The 19820-nt window shown below is 45.8% G+C and overlaps 1 protein-coding gene across 6 annotated transcripts in view; it reads right to left on the bottom strand.

Moving 5' to 3' along the window:
- Window positions 1-19820, bottom strand: part of SLC12A6 (solute carrier family 12 member 6) — a 51684-nt gene that overhangs the window by 3332 nt on the left and 28532 nt on the right. For 3 of the 6 annotated variants that reach the window (XM_084806150.1, XM_084806153.1, XM_084806154.1), the window contains 22 exons: window positions 16227-16271; window positions 12837-12931; window positions 11997-12128; window positions 11314-11460; window positions 10636-10690; window positions 7824-7954; window positions 7355-7596; window positions 6818-7032; window positions 6370-6528; window positions 5773-5871; window positions 5574-5631; window positions 4915-5089; window positions 4677-4795; window positions 4503-4601; window positions 4014-4133; window positions 3274-3378; window positions 2893-3061; window positions 1470-1665; window positions 1217-1386; window positions 999-1130; window positions 314-421; window positions 33-217 (listed from right to left, as the gene is read on the bottom strand). In XM_084806150.1, the coding sequence (XP_084662276.1) occupies window positions 33-217; window positions 314-421; window positions 999-1130; window positions 1217-1386; window positions 1470-1665; window positions 2893-3061; window positions 3274-3378; window positions 4014-4133; window positions 4503-4601; window positions 4677-4795; window positions 4915-5089; window positions 5574-5631; window positions 5773-5871; window positions 6370-6528; window positions 6818-7032; window positions 7355-7596; window positions 7824-7954; window positions 10636-10690; window positions 11314-11460; window positions 11997-12128; window positions 12837-12931; window positions 16227-16271 (2956 nt within the window). Of the gene's footprint in view, window positions 1-32; window positions 422-998; window positions 1131-1216; window positions 1387-1469; window positions 1666-2892; window positions 3062-3273; window positions 3379-4013; window positions 4134-4502; window positions 4602-4676; window positions 4796-4914; window positions 5090-5573; window positions 5632-5772; window positions 5872-6369; window positions 6529-6817; window positions 7033-7354; window positions 7597-7823; window positions 7955-10635; window positions 10691-11313; window positions 11461-11996; window positions 12129-12836; window positions 12932-16226; window positions 16272-19820 lie in introns of all 6 variants that reach the window. The other 3 variants (XM_084806149.1, XM_084806151.1, XM_084806152.1) reach the window with 1 other exon arrangement.

Genomic DNA, 19820 nt, shown 5'->3' with positions numbered 1-19820 from the left:
TTGAGGTGTCCCAGGAACTGGCAAATCCTTACGGCCGCATGTTGAGCAGATCCTGGAAACCCTCCAGCGTCTTGGGTTTATGCCCACGGGATGCCATGTACTTGTCCTTGGTCCACGTCATGTGCACCTTTTCCTGGTAAGTCTCAGTCTCTTCGTCATCATCTGAGCCAATGCTGGTCAGCCGCAACATAGAGTTCCTGTCCTTCACGAGCTGGGCCTGTGAGGAGGGTAACCCAGGTAGACCAGTGAAGGAGAAACCCAACACTGCAGATCTTTCAGCCTCTTCCCTCCCACCTTGTCTAGCCCAGTTCACCTCTCGGTCCCGCTCTGTCTTAGAGAGACGCATTTGTCGCAACATCTGAGAACGCTGCTCCATCATCAGGGTCCGCTCATATGTGTAGGCAGAGATGTCACTGTCATGCTGCCAGAGGTAAGAAGAAAGAAGAGCTGAGGGTAGAAACTCGTAGACAGTGAAAAGCCACAACCCATCCCACCTTTGGCCATGTCCAGCACACTTCCGAAGTTCACAATGATGCCTAGATTCCTTCCTAGTGCAACAAATGGCAGATCTACTGCAGATTTCTCTAGGGATTTGCATAGCTGAAGACAAGTCTTGAAAAATCAAGTATTGTGGCCTATAACACAGAACCTAGTGGCTTCCTTGAAAGGCAGAAAGCATGTAAGAACCAAGATCTCAAGTGGCTAGCCCTCATAACTATGGAGGGGAAAAGTCAACAAGCAACTTGTGCACAATTACTAGTGAATGCTGAAGAAACAGACGGCAGTCGAGTACAGATTCCATAAGGCACAGGTGGGATTCTTGTATTCAATATGCCTCCAAGTCCTTGCCTTATTCCCTATTTACCAACTGATCTCCCAAGTCCTGGTCATCACTGTCTACCACCAATCTAAGTTGTTGACCAGAGGAGAAACAAAGAACAATCCCTGTGCCCCTAACCCCTCCCCGCTTCTTCTTGCCACAGTTTTGTCTCTCTCACCATTTCCACCACTTCCACCTCTGCCTCGATGCGGAGGTGGTAGAGGAAGGTTGCCAGATCCTTCTTCATCTGAATGCTGTTGTCCTCCAGCTGGGCTACTGTGAAGATGCGGATTTTGCATTTACGCCACACCTTTGAAGAGGGAGAGTCAGTGACCCCATTTGCCAGCTTAACCTCCTCTTTGATTTCCCTCCCTAGTAATACCCCGCCACCACCACCTTGTGTTGCTTGAGAAGGAAGGGGAGTAGCATCAGCATCCCTCCATCATGCACAATCCACCAGACGTCGATGTTCCCCTCGGGAAAGGGCTCTGTGTTACACGGGAAGAAGGCCACATTCTTTGCCACAAGCAAGGCTAGGTGGGCAGCTGTAGTCACACGGACGGTGCCTGGAAGGACAGAATAGCAAATCAGGCAGTATGGTTCACCTGTGCTGAAGCCTCCTCTCCACCCCCCACAGAAGTGACCATACCAATAAAGGTCTTCCAAGCACGGGCGTCTTCGCTCTGGCGCCAGGCATTGGGCCAGCCCATCACTACAGTGTTGTGCTTCATGCCACCCAGCCCGCAGGACTGAATGAGGTGGGAGATGCCCTCTCGCACCTTGGCAGCCACTACGATCTGGCAAAAGCCTTTCACCCTCTCTGCCTCCATCAGGTGTTTGATGGTCTGAAACAATATACATAGGCTGCTTGAGGGTGCCAGCATCCAAAGCACTCCTCATATTCAAGTTAGAGGAATGCTTTGCTACAGTGAAATCTGGTCAAGAGAGTATAACTTAAAACCCATCCTTCGGACCTGAATGTAGTGTGGGGATAGAGGAATCACCGACAGAACAATCTCTAAAATAACTCTGCTAGAGGTTTCTGTGACAGGATCTAATAAGAGAACTGAGGCTCACTTGTGGAAACATGGGATCTCAATATATTTGAATATCTTCTTTTAAAGAAGAGCAACAGCCTTCTAACAAGACACACTTCATGGATGCTGCTGGACTTGAAATCTTGAGACACAGACTGAATTCACATATCCAGCAACTTGGCTAGTCCTAATCCAGGCAAATTTCCTCCATCCTTCATGTGGGTTTGAGTGTGGCCAGGCCACATTCATAGCTAGGACAGAACAGAAGAACCTGCTTAGGGCCAAACCAGATACATGCCTGTTTAGTAATGTTACCTTTTTAAATTAGAGGAAAATGTGCAGGATGGGTGGGAGCAAAACCTGTCCTCTTGCCTGCCTCACCATCTCATGCTCCACTGCTTTAAAACACCCTCCCACCCCTCACTCCAATACTGGAGTCAAGCTAAGGGGAAGCATCTTAAAGCCAGAGGTGGGGGGAAAGGTGCGGCAGTGGATTGTGCTCCCATTCCCCCCTTGCTCCTTTAATGGTAGAAGTTAATCCCCACCCTCCCACCCCGCTTTAGTTAACATGTGTGTGTCTGCTTTGACCCTTAGTTGCTCATAACCTGGGACCTGTTCCAGATGCCAGCGCTCAGGTATGGAACTGAAATCTCCACTATGGAGGGATCACAGCTCAGAGATGGAACACCTGCTTTGTATGCAGAATGTTCAATCCCCAGTATCTCCAATTAAAAGAGTTTGAGATAGCCAGCCTGGAAAAGACCCATTTCCTGAGATTTAGAGAGCTGCTGCAAGTCAGACGACACAGCACTGGGTTAGATGGACCGATGGTTTGCCCTGGTATATGGCAGCTTCCCACATTCTGTGCACCTAATGGTTACTGGAAAGCTTTGCTTTTTGCTTGAATAACCACCAGCCTGCCTCTTTGCATTTAGGACCAGGAGGTTTCCAAGTATGACACATGCACTGGGGCTTAAGCCTCCTATTTATCCAATGAAGTCCAGTAAGCTGAAATGGGCTTCAGCAGAGGTTCACCTGCTCGGCGGCCAGTGCCTCACAGTAGCTCTCCAAGAAGTTGCCCACCATGACGGAGCCTACAATGGTGAGGCCCTTGCCGGCTTTCAGCTGGGAGGCAAAGGTGAGCAGGCGTGGATGCTTCACATGCAGGTCCTCATCCAGCTTTATCAGCACCAGCAGTTGTGGCCTAGGGAGAAAAGGATGCCCAAAATGCAGGTATGGGAATGAAAGTAGATGGGTCCAGGCTGTCACACACAAGCACATATTCATGTACATGCATGGAGCGGTCGATAGCACAGCACACATATACACACACGCATGTGCCCAAGGTTTCTACAACATGCACACCTATCCCACAGTAAGGCAGCAGAATTCAGAAGCAGGAAGTCTCTTCCCTACCTCCAGTTCTTGGTGTGGGGTGGCCCCTCCTCAAGGCGCAGCAAGGCAAAGCGGGCTGCACTCAGGGACAGGCCACGGATGCCATCGCCCCACTCCTTCTCAGCCCTAGGGGGAATGAATGCACAAAGGGTTCAGCCAAACAAGGAGCTTAGGAGAGCCAAGTCGCACAGTGCCCCTCCTTTCCAGAATTTTCCCGTTTTCCAGGAGGAAACAGTGACAAGGTGATCGTGAAGAAACCAGACAGAAAGTGGTCAGGGGTCATGACTCCCACCCTCATCCCCACGCTGTTCTAAATCTCTCATCCTTCAAAGATAGGGATACAAAGGATCTTGGCTCTAAGGTTCAACATCCTCTGACCAATGCTGCATTTTTCACAAAGAGAAAAAGGTTTTCCTCAGTGGGGGAAGACAGGGCAGAAATCCTATCCCTCTATGACCTGTTACTGAAAATAGAAGACCCAAGAATTGTGGCCGCAGTTATCTATTTCCAAGAGCTGAATACAGAATCCAAAGGCTGAGCACTAGAAACCCACAACCAACCCTTTATGTGACAATTTCAGCAAGAGTGTCGAAGGCTGAAGGGGACCCAGAAACCAAGGATTCTACCCCCCCCCCCCCCCCCGAGAATGGCTGAATGAGTGTAGCTGCAAGGAATACTCCCAGCTGTTCCTTTGTTGACAGCGGGGAGGCTGCATAAAGGAGGTCTGGATCCCAGAACCCCAAAAGGTTTGAGACACTCACCCATGGTACTCAATGTATTTGTAGATCATTCCAGCTATCACCATGGCGACAATGGCATAATACCAGGAGGAGATGAACATGAGGGCCACACAGATACTCATGCCCATGAAGGAGAGTGCCCTGCAAGGAGGGAAAGAGGGAAGGGGAAGGTACCCAGGCCATGGTCAACTTCCAAATACAAAAGCTATAGTTTTCTTGTTTTGTTGCTTAAATGGGAGCCGAGATTCTCAGGATGCTAAATTCTATTCCAGAGAGCAACTTGTGCACTTCTCAGCAAACCTCTGGAGGTAGACCAAGGAGTCCAACCCCAAACTTCTTGAGTCCCAGTTCCCCCATTCTACTCTCATCTGCAGACTCCATTCCTTTTGCACAACTGATATAAGAACTCCCACATCCAAGTTCCCACCCTATCTTCCCCCTCTGCATGTAGTACCCACCAATGTCCTTTCCTCTCCCAGCCCATCAGGTAGTGTAGTGTAGCACTCTTACCAGTGGTAGTACCGGAAGCGGGGTCTCCAGTTGGGGGAGCGTAGTAGGGTTTGTAAGGCGCAGGCTAAGTTGACAAAGAGGTAACACATAAGGAAGAACCTAGGAGAGAACAGCAAGTGGAGTCAGTGGTGCATGCTTCCTAGCCCCCCCCCCCCCGATAAATATGGCACTTACATGGAGAGGATGGGGGCTACCAAATCCAAAGAAGCAATAAGGATCCCCAGTTCTGCAATGCCTGCTGTAAGGAGCAAGGCCCAGGTAGGCTCCCCATTGGCTTTGCCATGGCCGAATACCTAGAGTGAATAAGGAAGAGTGAGAAAGAGAGTGCACACTTCTACTTTAGAAAGTGACTGCTTGAAACAAAAATATGCTTTTATCTAGGAGCAAGACAATAAGCTGTTGTCACTCTCACCCGCAGGAAGGGTATAATGTTGTCCTTAGCTATGGCCTGGAGCAGTCTGGGTGCACCGGTGAGGCTCTGTAGACCAGCTCCGCATGTGGAGAAGAATGAACCAATGACGATGACCCAAGGGGAGGGCCAGGACAGTGTCCCCACCACCAGGTTCCCCTTCACTGTGTCACCAAACCTATCCGATGGGAGCAAAGAGCAAGACCATAAGTTGCTGGCCTCAGGGCTAATGATGAGTAGTGCAGGGATTCACCTGAAATAAACCTTCCAGGAGGTAAAAAAAATTCAGAGGACATAAGGATGGATCCAGACTAGGTTAGCTGCATTTGAGTCTCGCTAGTTTCAATGGGAATAAAGGGAACTAACTTCTAGCGCAATCCTATACATTTCTATTTGGAAGAAAATTCAGTAGGGTTTACTTCCAGATAAGCGTGAATAGGATAGCAGCCTTAGTCTGTATCCAGCCTATAAAGAGGAAGCAAGAGAGAAAACTATCAGCAAATATCCAGCCTAAAAAAAAGAGAACTGCATACGTCAGAAATGTGTACCAAAAAGTCCAGATTCTGCCTCCAAAGGAACCCCACACTTTTAATCTAAACTTAGTATCCAGAATAAATTTAGAGAACTGATTTTTATCTGAGAACTGTGGCACAATAACTTACTTGTCTCTGAGGACGACACCTTCCACACAAGCCCCAAACAGCAGCACATTGCTAAGATCTGGTGTGTCAAACAGTCAAGGAACAGTAACATATCATTGCACAAGAACAAATACTGTGCAACCTTCTCTTACATGCCCAAATTGCCCCCAGCCTTGCTTATTCACTCTATGTTGCATCATCCATTTGCCACAAAGGATACACACAAAGGAGGTGGTGAGAATGGCCAGGATGGTACCAATGGGAATAGATTTCTGGGCATCCTTCAGATCCCCAGAACGATTTGATCCAGCCATGATTCCTGTGAAGACAAAAGCACAGAAGCATGTAGGAGCCCTTGATATCTCACCACTGATAGGGCACTGTGAATTCTGAACCACATATGGCGAGTGCAAAAACCAAATTCCATGACTGAAGGAGGCAATATTAAAGAACAATACTGGTTCTTTGTACAAACTTTTTTGTAGGGGATCCATTACCTTGATGTGGGGGAAAATATGTCGATTTTATGATACGCAATATGGGGAAGATCCTTGCTATTTTATGTCAAATTGAGCCATTATGGGAAAACAGCAAAACTAAGTTGCATCCAGCCCCACCTACTACTAGGAGCTTTACACTGGCCAAGATTAAGCCTCCTTACAGGCTGAAAGACTGTAATTTGATGAAATCTGTAAAAGTCCATGGAAGAAGTCAGCTCTGAATATAAGCCAGATTCAAGGCCAGCTATCCACCCTTCTGATTCTCCTTGGCTCTGGAGATACATCTGAACCATGCCCAGCAGCAACATAGCTCTTACCAGTGACTGAGGGGAAAAAGATGCCCACAAGAAGGGTAAAGGAAGTGGTGATATCGGTTAGCACATAAAGCTGGTTCAGGGCTCCCCCAACATCAGCTGAGTGCAGTGATGGCTTTTCAATGATCTCGCCTTTCATCAGGTAACTGCTCCACAGATTCTCTGCAATTAATTATCAACACCATCATTGTTTTGTTTATTTCACCCTTCTTCCAAGGAGCTCAAGGTGGTGTACAAACTTCTCCCTTCTCCCCTTATGCTGAGAGATGGTGACTGGCCCAAGGACACCCAGCTGAACTTCAAGGCCACTACACCACACTGGTTTTCAGTGAGGGAAGGAAGGGAAATAGGTGCTTATTGGGACAGTGCGTAGGCAACTCTAGGACTTTTCAACCATGGAAAAACAAGTGCATTGTTGGTAGGGAAGAAAAAAAGGAACAGTCTCTCTCACCAGTGATAATGCCACTGGCCAACCCTGGGATGCCCTGGATAACAGTGACATTGTTGTGTTGAAAATACTCATCACAAGAGGTATTGAGGTGCTTGCTGTTGTTGCAGAAGTATTCCCAGAGGTGAGTGGGCATGGTGAGGTTGTCATGCTCTTGAGTCTTGGCGCATTTGTCAATGTTTTGTCTGGAGAGGGAGCGATTCCCCAGCATGCACACACTGAATGGAGAGAGAGAAAGATGAGCAAAACCGTTAAGACTTTAAAGGTGTCAAGGCACACAGACATGTAAACCAATTTGAGAGTCCCTACTCCCTATTACCCAAGGATATGGAGAACTGTAGTTCTGTGCATGTGCAGAGAGGGGTCTAATTTTCCAAAAGCATCAGCAGAGACCTCTAGCTCTTTTGCAGAACACAGAACCCTAAGCACTGTGGCATAACTACATTACCCAGCATCATTTGGGGGAGGGAGACCCATGATCTTGAGAGTGATTTAAGGAGATGTCACAGTTAGCTATCTCCAAACATTTTGGTAACCTACGGGAAATTGGGAGGTGCAAAGGAGGACTTGATAGCACCGGCGTAGATGGCCAGGATGGAGACGATGACACAGGCGAGAAAGAGAGAGGCGAACTTGTTCACGTAGCGCACGCCCACAAACACCACCAGCATCATGAGCACCAGGAAGGCTGAGCCATACACCCGCATGTTGTTCAACAGGGCTGCTGACTCCTTCAGGGGATCCTTACTATGAAAGATAGCTGCCTCAGGGGCAATATACATCTGAGAAAGGGCAAGAAACAGATACATATCGTGTTTAGGAGAGGCAACAGCCTAGTCAGAAGCATGAAAACAAGACATCATTATTGCATGGCTGTAGGAGGAGCTGGGTCTGATCAGGGCAGTCTCATGCCTCTCAGGACGGGCCACAGCTGAGTGGCCTGGCACATACTTCACAAGTACGAAGCCTTCTTGCATCTCACGGATCTTATGAGGTGCTGAATACTTGCCAGGAAGATTTCAATGGCTCCCAAGATATACATTGCAGCAGCAAAGGTGGTGCCCAGATAGAAGCAGAGTCCCACAGCTCCTCCAAACTCGGGCCCCAGCGCTCGTGAGATCATGAAATATGAACCACCAGCTGCAGAGAGGAGACAAAGACGTAGCTGGAGAGAGGGGGTGGAGGAGCAAAAAATCTTACTATCTACAGTTCCTACTCACCTTAACCGCTGCTGTAGAGGAGTTTATTTATTTATAGAATTTATATACCACTTTTTACTAGGACAGCCTCAAGGTGGCTTGCAATAGTGCACTCTAATACAAACCAACATGATAAAATCAGCAGATATCAGACAAAAGATAAAAGGTCAAACGGTATTTAAAAGGATCTCGAATACCATTAGAGCTCATTAAAAGCCTGAGAACTGGTTGGACTTGGCCTGACATCTAGAAGATAACAACAGTGGTTTGAAGTGAATGACACAGTGTCAGCTCCTTGGTATTCTGAGATGCTGAGGGTGATGAAACAACTGTGTCGATGATTAGAGAGCAAATGGCAGAAGACTCAGAACGAATATGATCGAACACAGGTAAGAATCCATTTGTGATCTTATTCTGTGGTGGTGATGGCGGCGAAGAAATCCTACTTCACCATCATTGTATCTGCTCAGTGTCGTCCAGCAGAGCTCTTTTGTGTGGTTAAAGGCCTCTTGGGTGTAGTCCTTAGAACACAAGAACTCGAACCCTGAAAGGCCCGCTGTGAACAATTTGCCAGACACTTTGCAGATAAAATCGCTCATATTTGGGCTGACTTGGATGACGTTGTTTTGACAGAGTCTGATATGGACGGGGCTGGTGCACCATATAATGTAACGGATACCATTCGGTTTGTGCAACCTGAGGATGTGGACAAACTGCTTGGAGGACTGAGGCCTACTACTTGCCCTTTAGATCTTTGCCCATCCTGGCTTGTGAAATCTGCCAGAGCTGGGCTGGATATCTGGACCTCAGAGGTGGTAAATGCCTTGAGGGACAGCGAGGTCCCCACAGCTTTGAAAGAAGCTGTGGTGAGGCCCTTCCCGAAGAAACCAAATTTAGATCCTATGGTTCCAGGTAATTACCGCCCTGTGTCAAATTTGCCGTTTGGGGGCAGGGTGCTAGAGCGTGTGGTGGCCTCACAACTCCAAGCTGTTTTGGATGAAACTGATTATTTAGATCCATTCCAATCAGGTTTCAGGCCTGGTTATGGGACAGAAACAGCCTTGGTTGCCCTGGTTGATGACTTACACTGGGGAATGGATGGGGGGAGTGCTACCCTGTTGGTTCTTCTGGACCTCTCAGTGGCTTTCGATACTATCAAACATGGTATCCTTCTGGATCATTTATCTGGACTGGGCTTGGGAGGCACAGTTTTAAAGTGGTTCCAGTCCTTTCTGGAGCAGCAGTCTCAGAAGGTGGTGCTGGGGGACTCCAGCTCCATCCCATGGCCATTAGACTGTGGGGTGCTGCAAGGTTCTATCTTGTCCCCCATGCTTTTCAATATCTACATGAAACCGCTGGGGGAAGTCATCAGGAGGTTTGGGCTGAAATGTCATCAGTATGCAGATGATACTCAGCTCTACCTCTCATTCCCATCTGCACATCCCAGGGAGGCTGTGGAACTCTTGAACCAGTGTCTGGAGGCTGTTTTGCAATGGATGAGGGTGAACAAGTTGAAACTGAAAACAGACAAGAGGGAGGTACTGTGGGTTGGGAAACCAACTACTTTGGATGGAGGTTTACAACTAGTTTTAGATGGGGTTGCACTCCCCTGAAAGACCAAATGCGCAGCCTGGGAGTCCTCCTGGACTCTGAGCTAACTAGGGAAGCCCAAGTGGCTGTGGTGTCCAGGAGGGCTTTTTACCAGCTTAGGCTGGTACGCAAACTGCAGCCCTATCCGGAGAGGATGGACCTTGCCTCAGTTATCCACACGCTAGTCACATCCAGGCTGGACTACTGTAATGTGCTATACGTGGGGCTGCCTTTGAAGACTGTTCAGAAACTCCAGCTTGTACAGAATGCAGCCACCTGAGTATTGGTGGGGGTGAGGCGATTCAATCATATAACGCCTATACTGTGCCAGCTGCACTCGTTACCGGTGCGTTTCCGAGCACAATTCAAAGTGCTGGTTTTCACCTTTAAAGCCTTAAATGGTGTGGGACCAAGTTACTTGAAGGACCGCCTATACCCATATCAGCCTGCCCAGACTTTAAGATCAGAAAAAGAGGCCCTTCTCATTTGCCCACCCATGAGAGCAGTCAGGTGGGTGAACACATGTGGGAGGGCCTTCTCTGCAGTGGCCTCACATCTTTGGAACAAGCTGCTATCGGAGGTCCACCATGCTCCGTCATTGCAGACTTTTAAGAAGGCCTTGAAAATGTATTATTTTACCTTGGCCTTCTCATGATATGACTGCTAATGTTGCTGCTGTTAACATCATTGTTGGTTTTAATTGTTGTTTTAATTGTTGGCTTTTATTGTTGTTTTTATCACTTTTAATATTGTAACTGTTTTTATGTATTTTAATGTAAGCCGCCTTGGGAGGGCTTCTGCCCTGAAAGGTGGCCAAGAAATATTTTAAATCAATCAATAAATAAGTGAACACGCTTAGGGAAAGACTTCCATAATTTGGGTGCGACCACAGGGAAATATCCTTTTTCCCAATAGCTACTTGTATAACTTCTGAGGGTTGAAGCAATCAGCAGGGCTCCTGAAGATGACTGAAATTGGTGGGCAGATAGGTACACGTAGGCGAACATGGTTCTTTAAATATTAGGTACTCACCAGGCACAACTCCATTGGTTGCAATGGCACTCATGGAGATGGCTGTTAGCAGCGTCTGAGGAGGAGACGAGAAAATGACAGCAGGAGGATTAAGAAGACAAATACACAAACATAGAGGTTTGCTGACTCTTATCTTGCTGTGTGATAAAGACTACAGATATTAAGACTGATGCACCTTCTTACAACTTTTGGATCTTATTTTAACAACTCTTGATCTGCTTTGCTTTCGTTTCTTGTCAGTTTCACAAAAAAGTGAGCAAATGTATTGTGCATCTTCATTAGGTTTTCCTAACTGATATTATTATGGGCAATTATGATAAGATGCTAGGACAGAAGTCCCCCTTTCCTTCTTCATTAGGTTGAGCAAAACAACTTTGGTCAGATAGAAGGACAGGGAACATTCCAAAAGATACAACAATAGTTCAGGCAAAGAAAATTTGGAACAATTGTGGAAGCAAAGACCATCACTGGTCTCAATATAGAATGGGATACTTTTGTGAAGGATAACTTGTGATTTTTATGTTGGCATTTCAACTGTGGCCTGCTAAAATGGGAAAGTGTCATTTCTCTTCCCCCTTCCATGAGCTGGGGGGCAATTCCTCCCTGAATCTTCCTCTGTAGAACATCAAAGGCCACTCTACTAGGATGTGATACAGGTGGCAAGAGTGGAGAACTCACACAGCAGCAGCAGATGAGGACAATGGCAAAGGCTTGCAACACGCCGGCTGTACCAACCACCCAGGTGAGTCGCAAGAAAAGGATCACCCCAAATATGTTCTGTAGGCAGGGCAGGTAGACTCCCATGAATGTGCCCATCTGTGGAGTCTGGGATACAGAAAGGACAAACAGGGTCACAAGACCTATCCTCTTCACTTTGTTGTAACTACCTTACTCTCCAGCCTTCCGCTCTGCCAACTTCCCTTAAATGCCAACCTGAAATCTCTGCTCCTTAGACCTTCAGCTCTCTTTTCCTTGCCTCCCCCACCTTCCAAACTTTTATTTGAGTTGGTCTGGAAATTCTACCAATCACCAAGCTCAGGGCAGGAAACAGTATTAAATATGTACATGTAAGATGTCAAATTAAAATAAATTAAAAATAGATTACACACACACAAAAATAAAGCCCTGTTCCCAGGTCTGCCCCAGCAGCTAAAATCCAGGCCAAACACAAAGAAGCCCAGAATTTGATTCTGGCAAGGGTCCAGGAAAGGGGGGTGTCCATAGTTATAAGGAAGCTATGGGGAAGTATCAACTCCTCACAGACCTGACCTCCAACTCTTCTGCTCTCTCAACCCAAGATGCTTCCCCCCTCTAACTGCCCGCACGCCTTGTTGTCAACAAGCAGCCATTCTGCTCCTCACCTTGGTGGGTTTTTTCTTGCCTGGAGGGACATTCTCAGCCTCCTCATGTTCACGGGCTCCCTGCATCAGGTTGGTGTAGTTGGCCATGCGGTTGAGCAGGGAGGACACCTTGGGCCGGGTGTCCATCTCCTCCTGCAAAGCAAGAAGGAGGGCAGCAGACATTAAAACAATTTGCTATGAAAAATCCCCTTAAGAGGGATGAGGAAAGAATTCAGTAAATGCTAATGTGGCTGTAGTGATGGGACAAGGAAGGCAGATTAAGAGAAGAGAAACAGGGGCTGGGTATAAACAGGCTAGGTTTAATCTGGAGATAAAAAAATACATGCATCTCACTTCTGCAGCCTGAATAAAAAAATGAGGCAAGTTTGCAAACGTTTCTTATTTTGCATAATTTATTCTGCTTCCTCTAATGATGGGGGGGGGGGCAGTGATACTGAGCACTGAAGCCTGCTGCGTGACAACTGGAAAGCCTACTGAATCTCCATCAGGCTTTTAGAAATTTCACTAAACAGTGCCTACATACTTTTTAGGTCTGTCTTTGTAGCTATGAGGGCTAGAAGTATCCTGCAAAGAAAGAAAGAAAGAAAGAAAGAAAGAAAGAAAGGCAGGCAGACCGGCCAAATGATCTTCAAAATGCAGAATTCAGTGTCCCAATTCTAATTCATTGTCCCTGCACCATTTTTGTCCATTTAGAAGAACACATATAGCTTTGGGATTAAAGGAGTATACACCCATCAGTGAATGTCATGAAAGGGTGTAATGAAGGATGAATACATATGTGGACAGATAGTGGGAGGAGGAGGAGGCAAGAAGAACAAACTCAGGGAATGATGATCTCACCTCAAAGAGTGCCAAATTTTTGTCAAAGAATTCGTCACCATCTTCATAGTTGATATTGTTGAGATAGGTGTGGGGATCCTTCTTGTGCCCAGGATCTGCAACAAGAGAGAGTGAGCTTAAGGGAATGGAAGGCATAGGCCACAACCAGCAAAAGTTTCTTAAATGTGTTCCCAACACTGGACGTTAGAGCTGTATCTGTACTTATTACACTGAGAATGGTAAAAGGAACACCTACTGTTCCTCTCCTTGCCTTACAGACAGAGGGAATAAGCAAGGACGCCCCACACCACACAGTTTTTCTGTTCTGGAATTCTTGCTTCTGGTGGCTGGAAGGATAGATAGATGGAGAAGCAGCCACTTACCTGCAAAGCTGTTACATCCTTCTTGCATAGAGGCAAGGTTTCCCGAAAGGCAATCATTTACTTCTACAATTACTGGCAAGGAAACGGATAATGAGCTCCAGGGCTACAGCTAATTTTCATATTTAAACTGCATGTCATTTTCAAGAATATGATGCATTCCCAATTAAGGTTGGTTGACAGACTGCCTTCCTCCTGCAAGATTCTTATTGTGAAAGTGCTTCAGGTGTGAAAAGGTGCAGTCAGCCCTTGATGGGGTGGAGTGGGGACTTAAAAATCACAACAGCTGAGAAAGCTAATAAAGCTGGGCTGCTTTTTTATTTGTATACAGTCCTTCTGCAAATGTACCATCATTCCAAACTTTTATCTGCAGCCATGAAGGCTAGAAATGAATACCCTGAGGAGGAAGAACAAAACCACCCTAAACTTCCTTATTGGTGGGGAAAAAAATTACAAAAGAAAGAACCACAGATTGGTACAACTTGCAAAAAGAGAATCCAGGAGCCTGATCCCTTTTTGCACCCCAAATTACAAATTGCCTTCCATTCCCCCCTACCCCCATCCCATTCACAGAGCCAGAACAGAACCTCAAAAACCTGGTGCCTGATCTCCAAACCACAAACAACAACATATAACAGTCCCCAGATTTTATACGGCTCTACTCCATGTGAGAGAACATCTCTCTCGTGCGCCCTCCCCCCCCCCACTGCCCCCCTGCCTCAGAAGAGGCAGATAAGCAAGTAGATTCTGGGCAGGACTGGGAGGTCTTCTACATGGAAGTAACTATAGGCACAGGCTTGGCCCCAAGCAAACAACAGCAGCATTTATTGCTAGGCCCTACCCAACAACCCTGAGGCATGGAATCTGGGCATCTGCCTGGGCTGGATTAACACCCCACCCTGTTTCCCTCAGCAACCAGAACAAATGGGATAATAAAGCTCAGGAGATGTTGCTTCCCGTTCTGGCTACATGAGAGAGACAGCACTGAAACAGCTATCTGTGTATAGGAAAGGAGAATTGGTTGATTGGAAATGATTTTGTGGACACGGGATATAGTTCAACCCCCACCCTTCTGCTACTAGAAAATGCAGACTCTATTCTCTCAATCAGGTTATCAGGCTTCTCTGAATGTTTGTCCTGAGACATCCCCAGTGTATGGGAACAAGGAGTTCCTTGGTGTTTCGGCTACATACCCCTGCTGACCATGTGTCTGGGGAACCCTACATGCACTCCAACATACCAAAAACAACAATCTAGTTTCTGTTTACATCATCCCAAGCTGAAGGAGAGACAAATCAAGAGTCTCTGATCTTTCCAAAGATCACTGGCTTTCTTTCAACTCTCCTGAGTCGATTCACTTCCTCAAATGTATAAAAAGTATAAGTGAGTTCAAGTAGAAGTGCTATTCTCGGATAACCGAAGTAAGCAAGTCTCTGCACAGCATTGCACCTCTCCTCAGCATCTAGATGTGATGCTGGGCTGGACTGAATGTGTTGCACAAAGGAGAACACTGTGAACACTGCCTATCTCTACCTAACACAAAGAGAGACAGCTGCTGCCCCATGGTGAAATTACGTTAAAGCTGAATGCTACAAAAGTTAGCATAAGCACCAGCGTTCCAGTATGATTTACATATACTAAAGTAATCTTGCAAATAATCTACAATACCTGGCCTGTTCAAATGTTATGTTCTATAAAATTTATGGCCAATAAAATAAAAGTGTGCCCGATATTTATTTATATGTATTTATTAATTACCTTTTATACTGCCCAATAGCAAAAGCTTTCTGGGCAGTTTACATATCCTATCATCTGTTTGTGGGACTATTCATCCCCTGTGAAATGGGGGGTGGGGGAGAGATATTTGGGGAATTACATGGGCAGCTGAACTTGTACGAATTTTCATGTGGTGGTGCTTATCTTAAAAACAAGGTGGTTCAGGTTATTTCTTTCCTTTCCTTTTACTAAAAAAAAGGTAACTCTGCTGCTTCAGGCAGTGGCTTGGATCCCCACAGCAGCCCAGCAGTGTTCCTGGGGACAGAATGCACCCAAAAGTAATGCGATGTCATGATGTAGCATTGTTCCCGGGGATTTCCTGCCTGCAAGAACAGTGCTGGGCTGCTGCGTGAAATAGCAAAAAAGACTTTTTCTTTTTAAGTAAAAGAAAAAGCATGAAAAACCCTCAGCCACCTCATATTTAAGGCAAGACCACCTTGAACATTCTTAAAGTTCTCCCCTCTCCCAAGACTGATTGATTGTCTCATCCCCACAAATCTCCCCCAAAGCTACTACTATAAACAAACAAAACAGAAATAACTTTGGTAAAGTTGCTGTGCTTACTTGGAGAACATTTGCCACAGGCAACAAGGAAAGTGGCTATTTACAAGACTGCCCTAAAGGACACCCACATCTAAGGATAACCCATTGGTTTAAAACAGATTGGATGTTGTGCATGAGCGGGCATGCTGCCTGAAGTGCACCTGCCTTTTCTGCTTTAGACTTCACAACCCACAATCAGCTCCTTCGTAGGCATGATGTGCGAACCCAGACCGCTGGTTTGTTTAAGGGCTAAGCAACCCGGCGGTTAACCCAACAACAAACCATGGGTTAACTGCTGGATTGTTTAGCATCTAAACAACCCAGCAGTCCAAGTTCACAACCTATGAAGGAGCTGACTGTGGGATGTGGAGTAAAAGTGGAAGAGAGATGTATGCTGTAGGCAGCACACCTGCTCTCTCTTGCTCATCCCCAACAAGCTATAGTTTTTAAACTGATGGGATTGTTGTTATATGAGAACCATGTCAATGGAAGACTTCTGCCTTCAGCATGGGATGGTTCCACACATATTATTTCAATTAGAAGTTTGCACACACAGAGTATTAGTCTTTCCTTTGCCCACTAACTTAGCTGCATGCAACAGGCATGAATGCACAGGAGCACACACACACCTTTGACTGTTTAACAACGGACAACACAGACAGATATACTGCACACACGCAAACAAATACAAGAGTTGTCTGCAATACTGTACCTAAGAGCTGATACTGTTCCCCTGTGATGGAAGTTTGACTCACATCTGAAAAATCAAACAGAAGATGGGAAAGAAAATGAATTGCAAAATAAAGCGAATGAGAAAATAAGGTGATAGGCGAGGGTTCTTCTCTCCCACCTCCCCAGGATAAAAAAAAAAAAAGCAAATGGTCCCGTCCCCCCCACTAATCACTATCAATAGCAAAAAGGGTACGGAGTAAAAGATCATGGAATTTTATGCTGTAATTTCAAAACCAAAAATAGCTGCAATCAGGGGGAAAAGAACCAAGAATATTCAGAAGTCTTTCAAGCACTATAGGGAACTATTTTTCTCCCTTCCTTCCCATACACAGCTGAAAACACTCTGTAATCCAAAAGAACAGAGAGATAATGGATTCTTTTTCCACTGGGTGGTTCAGGCTCTACGGCGATGAACAACTGGCAGAACGGCTCTTTCCATTCTAGAGCCCTCTGGATTTTGTGCAGGGTGGGGAAACTGGCATGATCAACAGGACAGCAAAAGATAAGTCTCTCTCCTTGCCATTAAGAGATGGTGATTCAAATTCTCTGTGTAAATTAGCTTTGTTTCATATGCATGAATTTCCCCAGATCTAATTAGCTAGCCATCCAATGATGGAGCTAGTTTTCCCTGTAGTGTATGATTTGGTTTGCCTGCTGCAGCAGTCAAGCAAAAAGGACAGCCAGATCAGGAACATAGACGCTCTAGGGTCCTTCAAAATAGTAAGCATTGTGAGTGGGGAAAGCACACTAACACCCTTATTACAGTCTAGATTTAAAGCGATCTTTGTATAAGAAATACACTGATTCATTTAGGCTTAGGCATGCACAGTGCATGTTGTTGTGCAGGCACAAACTGTTGCTAAGAGAGATGCAAACTTCTACCCAACATCCTCTCCACCCCTGAATTTTATCCATGTTGACTATGAGGCATAATATGGACATCTCCCCCTACTCTCTCTCTCTCTCTCTCTCTCTCTTAATCAGTTTATATGTCTGTTTCTCCTAATGTGAGGTACTTAGCGATGCTGGGGACCAATTCCCTAATTTCCTTCCCTTTTGTTTTAAATTTTCTGGGGAGTTTATGGGGTACCAGGCTGATTCCCTTTTTTATTGATCTCCCTGGTCCTGGGATAAAATGAGCTTTGTTTTGTCTTAATTATACCTAGAGAGTCTGCTTGTAATAAAAATGTAAGAGGCTCAGACCCCAAAATCCACCACCAAAAGCTGGTTTTCCTGAACCATCACACACACAATTCAAAAATAGAAGGGGGAAGATGAGAGGCAGCAGAGTGTACTATAGTTTCAGATGCAGGGTTTCTATGCCCTAGGGCAACCTTTCCCAACCTTGGGACCCCAGATGTTGTTTGAACTATAACTCCCAGCATCCCTGTCCACTGGCCATGGTGGCTGGGGATGACGAGAAGAGTTGGGGTTAAAATTGGTTTGAACCTCTGAAGGAGGACTTGGCAAATCCATTTATGGCATGGTGCTTATATACCAGCTATTAATGTGCTCAGCGTACTGTGCAAATGGCAACAGAAAACCATTAATAAACCAATTTGAAATTCCTAGAGGAGGATAAACTCTGAAACACTGTTAGGAGGGTTCTCAGGCTATTCACCTATCGCTTTTAGACATTCGGTAGAATTCTTTATTTCAAAATGTCTTCTTAATCAGTGTGTTTTGCTGAGGGGCTTTTTACTGGTGCTGCTACCTTGATTTTACTGCAGTTTATTTTGTTGGTTTTGTTGTTCTGAAGATTTAAATTGCTTACTGTTAATAAAGTTTATGCTTTATTTATTTTTATGGTGTGTTTTTATGTTGCCAAATGCCTTTTGGGTCTCGTATAGGCCAAAAGGCGAAATAATGAAGGAAAGGCAATTATAGAAACAACTATTTTATTAACATTGTGGGGTGTGTCGGGGAGAAAGGTTTCAAGGTGTTTTCCTCAAAGTTAAATGTGCAAGTCATGTGCAAGTTCCACATGGAATGAATTCGGAACTATAGATGCCTGCTAAATGGTTACTGCCCTCTTTCTTGGGCAGCTACAGGGAGCAAGGAGGAGAGTGGAGCAGAGTGAAGGCCATGGTTATAGATGGAGGCCAGCAAGACAAGTCACGTACATCAGAATCATCCAGGCCTGCAAGTGAATATGTTGTTGTTGTTCAGTCGTTCAGTCGTGTCCGACTCTTCATGACCCCATGGACCACAGCACGCCAGGCCTTCCTGTCCTGCGCTCTCCCCCGGAGTATGCTCAAGTCCATATTCATTGCATCGGTGATGCTATCTAGCCATCTCATCCTCTGCCGTCCCCTTCTCCTTTTGCCTTCAATCTTTCCCAGCATCAGGGTCTTTTCCAGGGAGTTTTCTCTTCGCATTAGGTGGCCAAAATATTTGAGCTTCAGTATCTGTCCTTCCAATGAGCACTCAGGGTTGATTTCCTTTAGGATTGACTGATTTGACCTCCTTGCAGTCCAGGGGACTCGTAAGAGTCTTCTCCAGCACCACAGTTCGAAAGCATCGATTCTTCGGCGCTCAGCCTTCCTTATAGTCCAGCTCTCACAGCCATACATTGCTACTGGGAAAACCATAGCTTTAATTATACGAACCTTTGTTGGCAAGATGATGTCTCTGCTTCTTACTATGCTGTCTAGGTTTGCCATAGCTTTCCTCCCAAGGAGAAAGTGTCTTTTAATTTCATGGCCACAGTCACCGTCTGCGGTGATCTTGGAGCCCAAGAAAATACAATCTGTCACTGCTTCCATTTCTTCCCCTTCCATATGCCAGGAAGTGATGGGGCCAGATGCCATGATCTTCGTTTTTGTAATGTTGAGTTTCAAACCAGCTTTTGCACTCTCCACTTTCACCCTCAACAAGAGGCTCTTGAGATCCTCTTCGCTTTCTGCCATTAGGGTGGTATCGTCTGCATATCTGAGGTTGTTGATAATTCTCCCGGCAATCTTAATTCCAACCTGTGATTCATCCAACCTGGCGTTTCTCATGATGTAATCTGCATATAAATTAAATAAGCAGGGCGACAATATGCAGCCTTGTCGTACTCCTTTCCCAATTTTGAACCACTCAGTTGTTCCATGTCCGGTTCTTACTGTTGCTTCTTGACCCTCGTACAGGTTTCTCAGGAGACGGGTAAGGTGGTCTGGTACTCCCATCTCTTTGAGAATTTGCCACATTTTGTTGTGATCCACACAACCAAAGGCTTTAGTGTAGTCAGTGAAGCAGAAATAGATGTTTTTCTGGAATTCTCTTGCTTTCTCCATGATCCAGCGAATGTTGGCGATTTGATCTCTAGTTCCTCTGCCTCTTCGGAACCCAGCTTGTACTTCCGGTAGTTCTCGGTTCACATACTGCTGAAGCCTAGCTTGTAGGATTTTGAGCATCACCTTGCTGGCATGTGAAATGAGCACAATTGTACGGTAGTTTGAACACCCTTTGGATTGCCCTTCTTTGGAATTGGAATGTAAACTGACCTTTTCCAGTCTTGTGGCCATTGTTGAGTGTTCCAAATTTGTTGGCATATTGAGTGCAGCACTTTAACAGCATCATCTTTTAGGAT

This window comes from Heloderma suspectum, chromosome 6 (genome assembly GCF_057233095.1).
Source record: "Heloderma suspectum isolate Gila_16-S chromosome 6, 16-S_ref, whole genome shotgun sequence".
In the NCBI taxonomy this organism is placed as follows: Eukaryota; Metazoa; Chordata; class Lepidosauria; order Squamata; family Helodermatidae; genus Heloderma; species Heloderma suspectum.
Note: the sequence above shows the minus strand (reverse complement) of the source record. Positions and strands in the feature narration are given on the sequence as shown.